The following is a 15,660-nucleotide window of genomic DNA, read 5'->3' as shown; positions in this document are numbered from 1 at the left end:
CGCAGTTCTTTAGGGCGCTATGAACAAGGCAGTCTCGTAGCTCGTTACACGTTAATTCCGGGCCATTTTCGCGGCCACCGCGCGAAAACAACGAAAGCAATTCGCCAGAATGGAGCGAAAGCTGGCTTTGGAAAAACGACACTTTCATATTTTTCATCGCTCTTTTATTTTTTTCCTCTTACGTCCCATCCGACCGATAATCGCTAGATTAATAATCTCTCGTTCATAATTATCGCTAATTTCCTTTTTAACCATTGGATCCGATATTCTGACGAATCGATCAGAATATCTTATCGTCCTCTTTCTTCTGTTTGACAAAAAGAAAAGAAATGATTCTACAGGAAGTTTCTGTTAATCGATCCTTAGCGTAATACTTCATAATACTTCACCGTTATACTTCACCGTGTCGTACTAAACCGACGCAACGGTTCGTTTATCCGGACGCTCTAGAATTTATTTTCAATCAGAACCTACTTTCGTTGGTCGAGTGTCTCTCAAATTCCTCCACGTCCTCGCTTCTCGTCACAAAATCCGCCTCTTAATTCCACGACGTATCGGAACAAGTTTTTCGGAATTGTTCCTCTTCAGAGAGTCCTTCATCCTGAAACCAACCTCGTAGAACCAAACACAACGTTCTACTCTTCTAATTGCACGGTACAATCATAGTGTGGTCACGTCGAGGTCACCAATTGCGGTGGACGGTGTGACGTGTTGTTGGTTAAATCAATGATAAGACGAGTTAATTTAATTAACTATATTTACAGATATTTTAAACTGTACTGACTGACCTACTGACTCGACTACTACTACTACTAATCACTCGTGGTCGTCTACTTATCCTAATCGAGGGGGGTACTGAAAGGTTTGAACTTGTGGCCCCTGGTAGGTTCACATGTCCAGAGTTTCTTTATCACATTATGTGCGTCGTACAGTGTTAATCCTCTGTGACAAAACAACTACATGCAGCTACAATAGGAACATAGAAAGAGGAAGAAGACTCGTGGAAGGTGGCCAATAGGAAATTTTCATAGCCGAAGAGAGAAACATTTCCAAAGCGAACTGACTTTCGTTTTAACCGCGTTCTGGTATTAACTAACAATAATATTATTATTAACGCGACTTCTTTTGTCCCAAGACTGTCGAAAAATGTGGAAAAGCAGAAGAAAGACGAGGGATGAGATCTGTTGCTCGCGCGGTGTCGACAATATTGACGGAATAGCGAAGAAAAAGGCCGAAAAAGGGGCTGATGGGCCTCCCTTTTTCGCTCACTCCCCCGCTCACTCCTTCATCGACGGAACATTAAGCACACACGATAACGCATGATTAACTGGCTAATGACTTTCTCCGCTGCCGCCCTCCCGCTGCTTCTAACTCCAAGACTCGGGGGTGCTGCTTTCGCAGAATCATCGCCAGCGGGGGTGGTTTTCACCCCTCGTCTTTTTTTTCCTGATAAGTGACGGATGTTTCTCGTCCTGTTAATCGGTTGAATAATTTTTCCCCGATAAATATTCGTCGCGCGGCGCGTCGATGGCTATTTATCGCATGGGGAAATCCTTCATCGTCCGCTGCGCGTATTTGGTTCTGTAAATCGGTAATTAGGATTCGTAGTGTAAAAATAGAATTCTTACGTAATATTTATTATAGTTACGCGCTTCTATCGACTCGATAACTCGCCTAGCATTTGTCTTGTTAATACCTTAGCTTTCGAAAGTTGTTGGTTTCAATAGCTTTAGTTTGAACGATGTTTCAAGATTTGCCTGAAATCGTTGACGATACTTTATCGTACGAGATGTACTTGGCAAATGTTAAATACTGCGCGCAAGTGTCGACTTTCGTGAGAACTTTCATAATATCGCGATAATTTCCAGACGAAGAAGAAAGTTAAATTGCGGCTGATTTCGGTACGAGATTTGGCCTCGGAGAAGCGCAGGGGTAGTTACGAGTACCAGGACATCTATCGCGGTATGAGATGACTAAAACAAGGGATGATTTCAGAAGACAGTGCCATCTGTCAGAAGGTACACCGAATTTAGGGGTAGTTAGACGCTGGTTGTCGGTCTTCGTATTGATCCGAACTACTTGCAGGGAAATGACGAAACACGAAAGACCATCGCTACCGAGCTTAACTTCTCGGTGATCTTCTTAACCGATCACCGCTAATAGTTTCCTTCGTCGTTCTATCAGACTATGGTAATCACCTTTCGCGTTACATTTCGAGTTTCCAATTTTATGATAAACAAACGACAAGGGCGACCGTGTAAATTTATTTAGAAGGGGAAAATTTACATGAATTCAGGAGCCAGTTTGTTTGATGATATTTTGCCTTTTGTATCAAAAACAGTCAGTAAAATTCCTATATCTGAAAAGAAAGCGAGCCTTGTGTTAAATAAATGATAAAAATGAATCATACGCGAAGTCTGAATATTAGAAGAATTGAAATATAATAAGAACTGTAAATTGAAAGTTTTGTGCGAGCGAAATAATTTGAAATTCTGACGCTCTTTTGTAATATCGGACGTAATTATCGTACGAGAAGTAGAATTTCACAATCTAAAAGGGACCATAAATAAATATGGATACGAGCTCGTAATTGTACGAATATAAATAATATAAATGAATGAAATTGAACTTCAAGAACTGCAAGAAAAAACATAACAAAGACATCTAGAAAAATATGAAGAAAGAATACTATTCGACTCTTAAACACTAAAACAAGCAATGACTATAAAATCGATCGTAAAATAATGAAGTATAACATTTTTACCGAATAAGTCAAACCGACAGACAAGTCTTTTACCGCTTAAATCCTTGAAAGTATGCCGTAGCAAATTTGTAAAATTATTATACAATACTAAAAATTACCATTTACCTATATCGGCTATAGTATTCTGATAACTGTAGCGTTAAATCTTTCCTTATAAAACATATTGTCCAAAAAGAGTCGAGTCACGTGGACTGCCCTATTCCTCGTCCTTTTTCTTCGCACCAAACCCCACAGTCCAACCCTTCCCCCTACTATTCTTTTTTTCCCAACGTGGTTCGTCCGTCTCGTTCTGACTTGGCTAGTGGCGAGTTAGCGGCTTAACGAGGTTATTTCACGACGTCGACTGGCTGGGCCATAGGTCGCGCCAGGATGAATAATGATTCGTAGGGTCGACTGCCGGGCGAAACTGACTGCGCCACGTACGATCGTTGCATAAGCTGCAAGTTATGTAGCCCACGTGTAAAACTCGCCCACCTCGTGGACAATATACAGAGATATATGATTCGAGGAAATTCGGTCGATGTTGAACCATCGCCATCGCTGCGCGTCGAAAGCACGGCCACTTTTCACGGGAAAAAACTTTTCCAGATTACGTCTATTTCAATAGAAATATCGTTGTTACATGTATATTAATATGTATGAAGGGATCGCGGGTTTACCGTGTTTTTTCATGTAAACGGATTGGCTAATTCGATGACAGAACGTTTCACAGTTGGAAATTACATAGAGAAAGTTCGGCGAGTTCGCTTCTGTTATCATTTTCAGTCTGAACGCTTTTAATCGTATTTGTATCTACAAAAGATTAGCTCAACGATTCGTTGCTATCGAAGATTAAAAGGCAATCTTCGATATTGGTTTGACTCTAGAAGGAAATTTCGATATTAGTCTGCCACGGGAATTTTACATTCTAATATTTCTATATTTCAATTATGTATTATTATGTAATATTATATAATATGAAAAATAACCTATAGATATTTTAATATCTTAATATTCTAATACGTGGAAGGGAAGGACAATGTGTTAGTTTCAAAGAGGCAACCCTTCCTAGGATAGGCAACAAAAATGCCTAATAATCATCGTCAGCGACGCTTTAACGAGAAACAGCAAGGAAGTCTAGGAAAGTTTAAGAAATTCGGAAAGCCTAAGAAACCAGCAATCGTGGAAGAGAAGAGAAAGAAACTGTTAGGAAGCGGGCAAAAATGCTGATAATAGAGAACGATATAGCGCCGGTGGTATAGGACGACGACAGGAGAAGAAAGAAACGCTGGAGTAAGAGAAGCGGACCGGCGAGGAAGAAGATGTATCAGGAGCAAGATAAGGCAGCAGCCCTTCGATCCCGCGTCACGGTCTTTGTTGCAAAGCGCAATAATTGCGCGGGAGGGTGGCTTGCGAGCCGCAGGGGGCAAGGGGTTAAGGTTGGAGCGGTAGGAGGCTGGGGCGGCGGCAGCACGCGCCGGAAACGGAACCGAGAGTCGTGTGTCCCCGGCGTTCCCGGGCGGAACTATCATGATTAGTCACGGGGCCTGCAATGAGCCGTAGGAGAACAGAAAGACAGAACCCCACCCTACGCAACTTCGATCCTAGCCGGAATTCGCTGGAGCGCGATCGACCCGAATGTACAACCGAATGCAGACGACGATCGATCATCGTTGTTTGGATTCTGCGAGGTTCCTTCTGTGTCCGATACCGGCTTCCTTTTGTGTCCGATACTGGGTTCCTTCTGTATCCGATACTAGGTTCCTTCTGCGTCTAATACTAGATTTCTTCTATATTCGATACTGGGTTCCTTCTGTGTCCGATATCGGGTTCCTTCTGTATACGATACTGGGTTCCTTCTGTGTATAATATTGGGTTCCTTCTGTGTACGATACTGGGTTCCTTCTGTGTACGATACTAGGTTCCTTCTGCATCTGATACTGGATTTCTTCTATATTCGATACTGGGTTCCTTCTGTATCCGATATCGGGTTCCTTCTGTATACGATACTGGGTTCCTTCTGTGTATAATATTGGGTTCCTTCTGTGTACGATACTGGGTTCCTTCTGTGTACGATACTGGGTTCCTTTTGCGTCTGATACTGGATTTCTTCTATATTCGATACTGGGTTCCTTCTGTATCCGATACTGTCTTAATTCGGTGATGACTGGTTCAGGTTCGTGGGAGACTATAGGATGATGTTATTAGTAAATTGAAAAGTTACTCGATAAAGGGATCGATTGATTATCGTATTAATTCAATGAAGAGACGTTACTGTTAGACAAAAATGTTATCGATGACCAGGTTTACAGACTTTGAATAGGTGGCACGATCGTAATATGATTTAGCGGAGTGTTGTGTAAAAGTATCGATCTTTAGTACAACTATAATGTATGGATATGAATATAGTTAATACAAACAATTTGTGTCTGTAAATGCTTGGCAATAATAGTAAGCACCTCTTAATGTATTATAGACTGGAAATTTGTTGAAACTTCAATTACTAACCAGTTACTTGAGATGTCAAAGTTGCCCAGCGTTATCAACATTCTAGAATTAGTTTATTAAGTGAATGATATTTCGTTCGATCATCGTCCAATATTATCTTATCAGGTTGTTGCGAAAGTTTCTTTCGTTTTATAAGGAAATGGTAGTTGCACAGCATTTTCTAATAATGAAACAAAATGGATCATACACCCACCTAACCTAATGCACTTTTCCATAATTTCTATCTCCAAAAGAGGCACGCAGCTCGTCAAATCTAAGAGAAACTCGCACTCGAAATCCCGGATTCGTAACCGGAGGGCCTTCGATCGGATATCCGGGGTCATCGGAGCGGTGTCCCCGAATTTTCTTTAATGTATTCTTTCCATTTTTTAGAGGCAAGAGACAGTTACGATCCTCTGAACCTTAGTCACCCCTTGAGGCTGGGAACGAGGGTGGAACCAGTCGTAGTTGCCGGTGCCGGAAGCGAAGGGGCGCGCAAAGGTTCCCGGATGAAGGGCAAAAGGGATCACACCGAAGGGGGCTGCCTCTGAACTAGAGCCATAAGCCTTGACGAGGGCTGTTCGAGACCCCATAACCATCCCCCGCCAGGGTTAACCGATACCGGCAATTATCAACGCGTCTTGGTCACCGTTCATCCTCCCTTGTTCAAGAAATTCAGACTACACGGGGAGAACCTTTCGTCGAATGATTAATCGAATTTGTATTTGATACTTTCCTAGGTCTATTAGGAAATATTAACTCTCTGAATTCAGATATCGATTATTTCTTCGTGATATTTTTTTATACCTATATTTGAATTTCTTCCGGATTTATTGGGAAATACAGACTTCTTCATTTCGACAGGCTTCTCGCATCATTTATTTGATCGTGATACTATGTATATTATGTACGGAGAAATATTAAGAGAAAACATTTAGCATAACTGGTAACGTAACGTTTTGAGCTAACGACCAAGCAGTAGTCAAATATTAACTTATCGATTAAATTTTCTTAGCAACGTACGGTAAAACGTAATTGGTAGTACTGTTAGTATGTTAAAAATTCCATTCTGACCTAAATCCTAAATAATAATTACCTTCTTCTGTTCTTGATAAATTTGTCCCTGAAGAGATTAAGCTCGGCGAAACCAACAACGGCGCGTTAATATTTATGAAAGAAAAAGATCAATCGCAAAAAGGCGTTTCAATAAATTTGTATCTTAATCTTCGCGAATAAAAACCGAGTGAAATAATCATTGAAAATTTCGCAACTACGTACTTTGATAAATAATAGATACACGAATTTAAAAAGAGATTGAACTTATGGAAAGATACATTCAGAAAAGTTGAATGCAAACTTTAACGTATCTCCTACTTTGATCTTATATTTTCCTACTATCGAGAACAAAATTTATGGGATTATTATGCAGTTGTCACGGTTCACGCGGCTCTGCCTGTGTCGGAGAGACCAGTGTTCCACTTTTTACGCGTACAATGCGACGTGCACCGACATCCTGTCTTTCGGCCCACTCTATGCTCGCGAAATTGGTGTAAAGGGAGGCCAGCCTCTTTTATGTTGCATCGTTTGTCTCGCGAGGTGCCCCATTCCGTGCAATTAGACAGACGAGAGGTAACATTACCCTCGGCCGCATCAAGCGTAGGCGTTCTCGCGTTTTCCGGCGGAGGGTACCAAAAGTGTCAACCCCGATACTTTCCTCGGCTTTAATTGCCCGATACCTCCGTCTCCCACCTCGGAAGACCTATCTCTCTTACGATGTCGAGCTGGTTTCGTGTGCGCGTGATAATTACACTCCGCGACTGTGGTCCTTTCAACCTCTGTTTCTTTTTCTGTTTTTGTTTGGCGAAATTCTCGTAGCATTTGTTCAAAGTTTTATCGAAATTTTAGGAGAAGCTCTGCGAGACTTTCGAGTCGGAACATTGGCAAAATTTTTAACTGAATTTGTATTGAAATGCTTGTAGGATTTTCCTTAGACTTGCGTCGAAATTATGGAAGAATCTTATTAGGATTGGATTGAAACTTTGGCAAACTTTTACAGGCATTGATAAGATTAGAAGCTTTCTCCTGAGAATTTTTTATTCGGTAGTTTCGCTTTTGTTTCGAATTTGGTATTCGAATTTTCTTAGAATCGAATACTAATCGATAAAAATTGCAGAGTAATGGAATATTCTCAGGATTGCAGTGGGTCGAAATCTTGAAGATTTCGGAGAAATATTTCAAAAATATTCCAAGAGCAACGTTGTGTTATTTGCGCAGCAAATTTATACTCTAATCTAAATACTAATCTATACGATCCAGTTACCAATTCCAGTACAATTCTATCACGATTATTCCAAATGTTAATAACTTTCCACGCTACTAGTTTTACAAAATGCAAACGAACTAGACGGTGAGATCCAACGATAATAATCGGAACACTTCTATTATTCGAATATTCAAAGTGGATTTCAATGAATCAAGTGTTTAATTGAGAAACGGGGTGTAAAGGTTGTCCCGTAACCTCGGGTTCAGTGGAGCGTGCGCGATCGAACGTGGCGTAAGTCCTGTGAACCTTAAAAGGGCTAACCACCGTTGCGCCCCGGCAAACAACACGTTGTCGGCATGCGCGTCACCTCATTTTGTCAAACATCAATTACCAGGGCAAACAAGGCGGGAGGATGGTGCTCGACCGGCGAACATTAAATACATGCACCACCCTCAGCCACGCTGACACAATATCCGATATTTAATGGACCGATCCCGTACTAAACGAATTCTCCGTTTAACACAGAAGAAAACAGTTAGCCGTTCTTGACGAGTATACTCGTCATGGAGACATGTCAATATTTTGTGTTATGACGATTATACTCGTCACGAAGACATGACAATATTTTTGTCTTATGACGAGTATAATCGTTACGAAGGCATGGCAATATTTTGTGTTATGACGAGTATACTCGTCACGAACGCATGTCAATATTTTGTGTTATGACGATTATACTCGTCACGAAGACATGGCAATATTTTTGTCTTATGACGAGTATAATCGTCACGAAGGCATGGCAATATTTTGTGTTATGACGAGCATACTCGTCACGAACGGACGAGTATAATCGTCACGAAGGCATGACTATATTTTGTGTTATGACGAGTATACTCGTCACGAACGCATGACTATATTTTGTGTTATGACGATTATACTCGTCACGAACGCATGGAAGTATTTAGTGTTATGACGAGTATACTCGTCGTGCGTGAAAAGTAGTTACAGTTTGCTGTTTAAATAGGAACTTTGTAATATGCGGTAAATAGCAGTAATAAAATTGAAGAATAAAATAGTCATTTCATTAACAAGAACATGTACCCTGTGTTTGACGAGTATACTCGTCGTCGCTTACTTTTTGCGACACATTTTAGGTACACGCTTCTCAAAGAGGTCGACAACAGCTGATTCTCAATGAAATCGAAGATTTGCTCATTTTTACGAAGATCTGGAATCTTAAATTAATTTTTTTTCTAATAACCAAACAATATTCTGATTATAGTTTTATACTTTTCCTACTGAGCGATCAATATCTTCCGCATTTATAGCAGATGTTAATTCCATAGTGCAAATTTCTAATTTCAGTCTCTCCATAGAAATATAAGGCTTGCTATGTATTCCCATGTAGCCGATACATCGATTTAATATTGGAACAACGAAGAAAAGTTCTTAAATCCCCACCCCCCACCCCCCACTCAACCTACACACTTCCCTGGTACGATTTCGCACACCATCACAAGAAAATACTAGAACCAACAGTTCATAACACGCATTACAATAAATGTACTACATACGGATGAGAAAGTAAATGAAGATAAATATACACGGTTGACTTTCAATCTCAATGAAAATCAATATCAATTTCACAGAAAGCGTCTGCGTGTTTTAGTAGCTGCAAAGACAAGAATCCGACATGCTACGTTCTAACCAACTTAATATGCAGATACCTGTACGAAGAACATTAAATGGTATTGACCTCTGGTATAAGAAACATGGGACAAAAAGACGACAAAAGACTGTTTGTTCTCCACCAAATCCTCGACGTAATATTGCGAATTCGAACCAATCGATCTCCAACACGAAACGCTTCTAAAACCGAAAATTCTGAAACCATTCAGAACCGCGATCTCGTTACTCCGACTCCTTCTCATTGCTGCCTTCTAGTTTGCTAACCGTAGAAAAGCCGGTAAATTTTCGCGAAGAGAGACCACTGCTACAATTTCACCGAGGGATTTCCCCTTTTGTCAGCGGCGGCGAAACTCTGCGAGAGTTATGGCCAGGTACCGTACGTACCTACCAACCTGTACGTATATATTTTATATATACACATAAACACACATATACATATATATATACTTTATACAAAATACATATGTATACATGAATTTATATATATATATATATATATATATATATAGCTATATATATAGATCCATGGCACGAAATGGTCCGAACTTAAAATCTAAGTAGCCGAGCATCATACCACCACGTAGATACGGACAGATAGGCCAGTGGTTCTCAATCAGTAGCATCATTGGTGGTACGCGAAAGATAGTGATATTGTATATATAGTAGCTACAAAAAGAATTTGTACTTATTAAAGCATTTATGCAATTAATTAAATAATTGATTAAGTCCAAGAATATTAAATCTTGACAGTAGATGCTTCCACGCAACTACGAAAGCTTAACATGCACTATAAGAATGAAATACGAAATACGGATTAATAATAAAAAAAAAAAAAAAGAAAAGAAGAGATAGCGAACGCTTCACTGAAAAACAAGGTTATAAACATCACTTCTAGCTACCGAGTAATTAAACCAAACATTGAAAGGATCACGATGAGATTCACGGTCCCTGTTTACAATTTTCCTGTATATACGTCCGCGATTAAGATTCTTTTTCCACCATCTCGGCTAGCTACTTAGAAAGTTGCTACTACCGTTCACTTAGAAAGTTTGTTAACTCGTGAAATCTTATTCGAGGGTCTTTGATATCTCCGAAGAGCGTTGACTTGCTTGCTATACTCTACACCCTATACGCCATATAGAATAGTCAGATGATATAGAATGGTCGCGTTACAAAATACGAGAGATTTCTTTCTCAATAGTAGCGAAAATATTCAGATTTTCGTTTTGACGATGCGCATTCGTGGAAAGGTTGGGAACCCCCGAGATAGAGGATTCAACCAGAGGGCGAGCAGAGAGGGTTGCATGGGTTAGAGAAAGAGAGAGAGAGAGAGAGACAGAGAGGAAGAGACAGAGAGAGAGAGAGAGAGAGGGAGAGAGGAATGGAAGGGATGCTGGGTTGTCGAGGGGTGCATCCGGGATCTCGGAGGGTGGCGATTCGTGGGGCGGTCGGTCGTCATGGATACGTTCCCGGCTAACCCCTAACCGCTCCTCCTCCCTTGTCATCCACATTTTCGCGACTACGCCGCCATCATCGACCCACCATCTTGCACCGAGGACCGACCACGAGATGTGTCCTCCCGTTCAAATTTTTCGGCAACCCTGCTCGAAACTGACCAACCAGTCGTAATTCCAAATTGATCAACATTTCGGGATGCTATGATTTTCAAGACGATATGTGTACGTTATTGGTACGATATTTGCGTATGTATTGTATGAAATGTATATATACATATATAGCAAATATGATATATAAGTATACAAATATAAGTATAATATATAAAAATATATATAGAGCGAATGTTCTCGTTTAACGAATGTATACATTCACAGTTTTGTAAGAGCCCGCAATTAGTCGTTCCACGAATTGTAATTGTAATCTATTTTTCATGCGAGCACGTAGAAACACGGAGAAAGTGCAGCCTCAAGAGGAAGCGAGAAATATTATCTTTGAAAAAGCACAAGCGACCTGTCTCAGATATAGTAACAAGTTATTCTGTCGATGAGATTTATCAATAAGAAGATATGTAATATCTATAGGATAAGATCATGTAGGTATCTTCTGTATTGCTTTATTAGCATTAAGTTATATCTCTATTATCGATAAAAGAAAAATTCCTCGTATTAAGAAAACAAATTAAAAAGAGCAGCTTTTGCAAATTGTATCTAATCCTTAAGAGTACAATTCATTCGTCAACATCCAATCAACCTTCTCCTATCAGAAACCTTCCAGACTTTCCTACGATAAAGAGAACTGCTTTACGATAATAGCCTGAAAAATCGCATGATTTCTCAAATCGTGTTACATTCGCGATGACAATACAATACGTTTGTTCAGTGCGTTTCCACCCTTTCCCCCAATAAAGCCACCCTACGATTTATTGCTCTCTAACGATAAACCAAGAACCAGCGTAATTCCTGTTACCTTGTCGATATCGTGTGACATTCCGTCAAATGGAAATCGGTCTAAAGCTTAAATAAAACTTCTAAAAAAATACACGATATCTACGCAGCCACAAGTAGTCGCTAACGGCCGTGATAGTCGAAGCTACCTCAAATGAAATATACAAATAAATAATAATAACACGTTGCACGATCTTCCAGCCGTTGCTCCAATAAAGATCGATCAAAAATTACGATTCCCTGCGTATAACAACGTTTCGTGTGCTCGAATCGTTTCACGAAATTTTCTCGACCGGAGCAGAAAGACGGGCAACCTTTCTGGCGCGTGAAGTTTTCAAGCGGCTGGCCGATAAATTTCCGAAGAGCAAGCAGGATATTGGTGTGGCCATGGAGAGAGAGAAGCGGCAGTCGACGACCGTTTTGCTCAGTTGGCAGCGGTGCAGCCCTCGTGCAACGCACCCGTTGCAACCTTTCTACTTCTACTACCCCTTCTACTCTGCCTGGTTGCAACTCGTCTCACCCCTGTTTCCACCCTTCTGTGCAGAGGGGGCGTGGGCGGTAGATAACGTGATTTACACTGGCCGGGTAATTAATGTCCTCGGCGACCGGCGCTTTAAAAAAACAATCGGAAATCGGCGACAACGAAGAGCAACAGTCAGGCTGCCGGTATCGCGGCCGCCACTCGCCTGACAAATTATCACGCTCCAGATTTTCCTCTTTTTGTTTATTTATTTAGAACTTGAATATATAGTTCTTTGCTTTTCTCCCTTTTCTCCTGCGTTTGGCGCCGCGGAACGTCTTTAACGAATTGAACATTGTAAGCTTCTCAGGCAAATTGAAGGTAAATTGAAGCTTCTCAGGCAAATTGAAGGTAAATTGAAGCTTCTGAGGAAAGAAAGAAAACACATGGAAGATTAATAACGTATACGCTGCGTAAGTATTTCGACGCTTCAACTGCGATCAAACGTTCAACTAAAGCGAAAACGAAACGAGGACTACGCTATGCTCGATCGAGATTCGTATTTATCTCCGACGAGTAGCTGACAATGCGGAAAATCCATATAAACTTTTGGAAGCTGGGAACGCGTAGTGCAATCGGGATCTTAATATCGAACATACTGCGTGTTCGCTTAAAGTCACTTTGGTCTCTTCCTGCCAACAATTTTCATCCATCCTCAGGTATTATCCTTTTATTTATACTGATTGGTGTCGATTATTGTCTTCGTCAAAATTTGCCAACTAGCGATAAGATGAGAAGCGAGAATTAGATCAAGCCAGAGCTTCGTTTCAAGTATATTTTATATATTTGTAATAATTACTTATTTAAATTAAATTAAATACTTATGCGCAGTAGCGTGCATATATACACAAAACTACGTAACAGATTTTCTATAATACATCCTTTTTCTTGCAATTACCAAGAATATGTGTGTTCTTCTATTGGCAGAATTAATAAGCGTGGATTTTTATTCAGTTTGAAACAGAATTGTACGTACTTACGATGACGCTTATTGATATTTGGATACTATAGTATTGCAGATTTAATTAGTGTCTGTGTTTTCTTACAAGGATATTATTCGTTTGATTGTTTCTCAATTATATTAGTTTTTTTTAATGTATTAAACTACCCATTTATCGTATTATAATTTTAATAGCAATTAAGCAATTAATTACATACATTGCAACGCTTAATCACATTCATCCGAAGTCTTATTTAAGTATCTAGAACAAATAACGTGAGAAAAACGGTACGATCGAGATCGTGGCGTTCGATTAGATCCTTCATCTCGAAATCATGAGAAATTCATGAAAAAAAAAGTGACTCGATTTAATTGCCCTGACTATTAACGACTTGCGAGTTCCCAGCGATTGTGTGCCACTGACTCATTCACGTTTCGCTGTCCTTTAGCTTCTAATATTAGTCATACTCGTTATCATTTCGGTGGCAAAAATTATTTGAATACGCGTATAAAAGCGTGAATGTTCTAAATAACTAAATTTTGCGTGTTAGATATATATGATATTCTGATAATTGCTGATAGGTCGATAGAAACTTGTGCAAAAGTTTCCATGATATAAATGTATATCTATACACGTTTGAACAAAACTCTACATCTTCTAGTCGTAACAAGTTTTTCAATTTTATTGACCAACATAGCTAACACAATTTTATTTATCAAATTTTTAATATCAGTATTATTTGAATACGCGTATAAAAGCGTGAATGTTCTAAATAACTAAATTTTGCGTGTTAGATATATATGATATTCTGATAATTGCTGATAGGTCGATAGAAACTTGTGCAAAAGTTTCCATGATATAAATGTATATCTATACACGTTTGAACAAAACTCTACATCTTCTAGTCGTAACAAGTTTTTCAATTTTATTGACCAAACATAGCTAACACAATTTTATTTATCAAATTTTTATGAGTATAGAAGAGTAGATGAGTATAGAATTTATATGAGTATAGAAAAGTGTTTACAATACTCTACTTTATTCGTAAATATTATATTTCTATTTTATTGGCAAATTTATCATCTACCTGGGATTGGCTCGGATAATAAGGATATAAATATCTTATTTTATCATTACACGTAAAAGCTAAATAATGATCTATAACGCTATTATTTCCAATTCATTTACAGATTTATCATTCAACTGAGGTAGAGACTAACCGATCGTGTAATTAAATTGTATTACGAGTTAATTGCGTTTGGTTGGTTAACGACGTTTCCTATGTTAATCGTGTGTCACGCAAGTACGCGTGGAAAAGCACACGCAACTCGATGGAGTACGTGAAAGCTTGTGTCGAGACAGGTGGTACAGAGCAGAAGCAAAAATTAAGCTTCGAGATAAGGCCTAAAACAATATTCGTTTCATTTTACTTTCAAATGTTTTTTTTCCACCTTACCGAGTTCCAGTGAGTGTATATCAATCATCGACAAAAGAAAGGAAATCGCGTGACGACATACGATTCGCGGATTATGTATTTCCATTTTATTTCCAGCGACTTCTGCCAAGCCGCGATACGTTGATGAAACATACAGGTATAATTTACTGGATTGATTCATTAAACGAAGAATAGAGTCATTAAAGTGCTAGAGAATATTATTTTCTTAATCACAAAGATTATCAAATTCTTTTCATGTCAGCGATATTGTATAATTTGATGCAATCTAAATACCACAGAGTTCCTCGATAATTCTTCATTTCCTTAATAGCAACCCACTTTTGAACTCCTTAACTCAACACCTGTGTATCAAATCATCCTATCACACAACCTACTTAATCTTTTCTTCGATTCTTCCCCATATATCACATTAAGTGTTTGGGAATTAATAAATTTGTCATCAAGTTATCAATTCTTTTATCAGAATGAAATATAAAACCATAATATTATTGCTTCTTGGCACTGATAATAAGATAAATAAACAAGGAAGAAATTGTACAACTAAACTTCATCAAAGTACAGTTCTTCTATCATACAAAAGCTTCTTTAAAATCTTACTCTAATCTTAATAATCACATGCTCTTTTAGTAGCATCAAACACAATCAACGATATCTTACACCAAATCAACAACATCTAAAACCAAATATTATTATTTATAGTGTCTCTACAATGTAACAGGCTAAGTTAGCTGCATCCAAATTACAAAAACTTTCTTCACTTTTAAGAATAAAATCTTTAAGAAAATCTTATAACTTCTCATAGCATCCCTTGAACACTGCCATTATCAATGCCAAAAAGCAAAATATTGTTGCACGTTCATTGTCCTCTATAAAATCTTCCACCTACATGAACAAACGCAATCTAATTACAGTAAACAACATTTCACTACATAGTATTTTGATAGACTCACCGGTGATAGACGTGGTTGGTGAAATGGTAGATGGATTGGCACGTGGTGGCGGCGAGAAAGCACCGGATAGATATCCACCGCGGTCGGCGAGCGCCTGTTTCGCTTTGTCGACGCTCTCCTTGAGCCTCTGGAAGGTGCTACCGCAGGTCAGGCCACGGTACGGCCAATTCTCCTGCTTAACACCGGCCGCGGTTACTCCTGCGGCCGCGGCC

General features: G+C 39.2%; 1 protein-coding gene across 2 annotated transcripts in view; it reads right to left on the bottom strand.

Moving 5' to 3' along the window:
- Positions 1-15,660, bottom strand: part of LOC100745321 (transcriptional regulator ERG homolog) — a 70,240-nt gene that overhangs the window by 47,036 nt on the left and 7,544 nt on the right. For both annotated transcript variants that reach the window (XM_024365889.2, XM_024365887.2), the window contains exon 3: positions 15,449-15,660. In XM_024365889.2, coding sequence (XP_024221657.1) covers positions 15,449-15,660 — 212 coding nt within the window. The remainder of the gene's footprint in view (positions 1-15,448) is intronic.

Source organism: Bombus impatiens, unplaced genomic scaffold, assembly GCF_000188095.3.
Source record: "Bombus impatiens unplaced genomic scaffold, BIMP_2.2 scf_0019, whole genome shotgun sequence".
NCBI classification, from domain to species: Eukaryota; Metazoa; Arthropoda; class Insecta; order Hymenoptera; family Apidae; genus Bombus; species Bombus impatiens.
The sequence above is the reverse complement of the archived record's forward strand: the minus strand, read 5'-3'. Positions and strand labels throughout refer to the sequence as shown.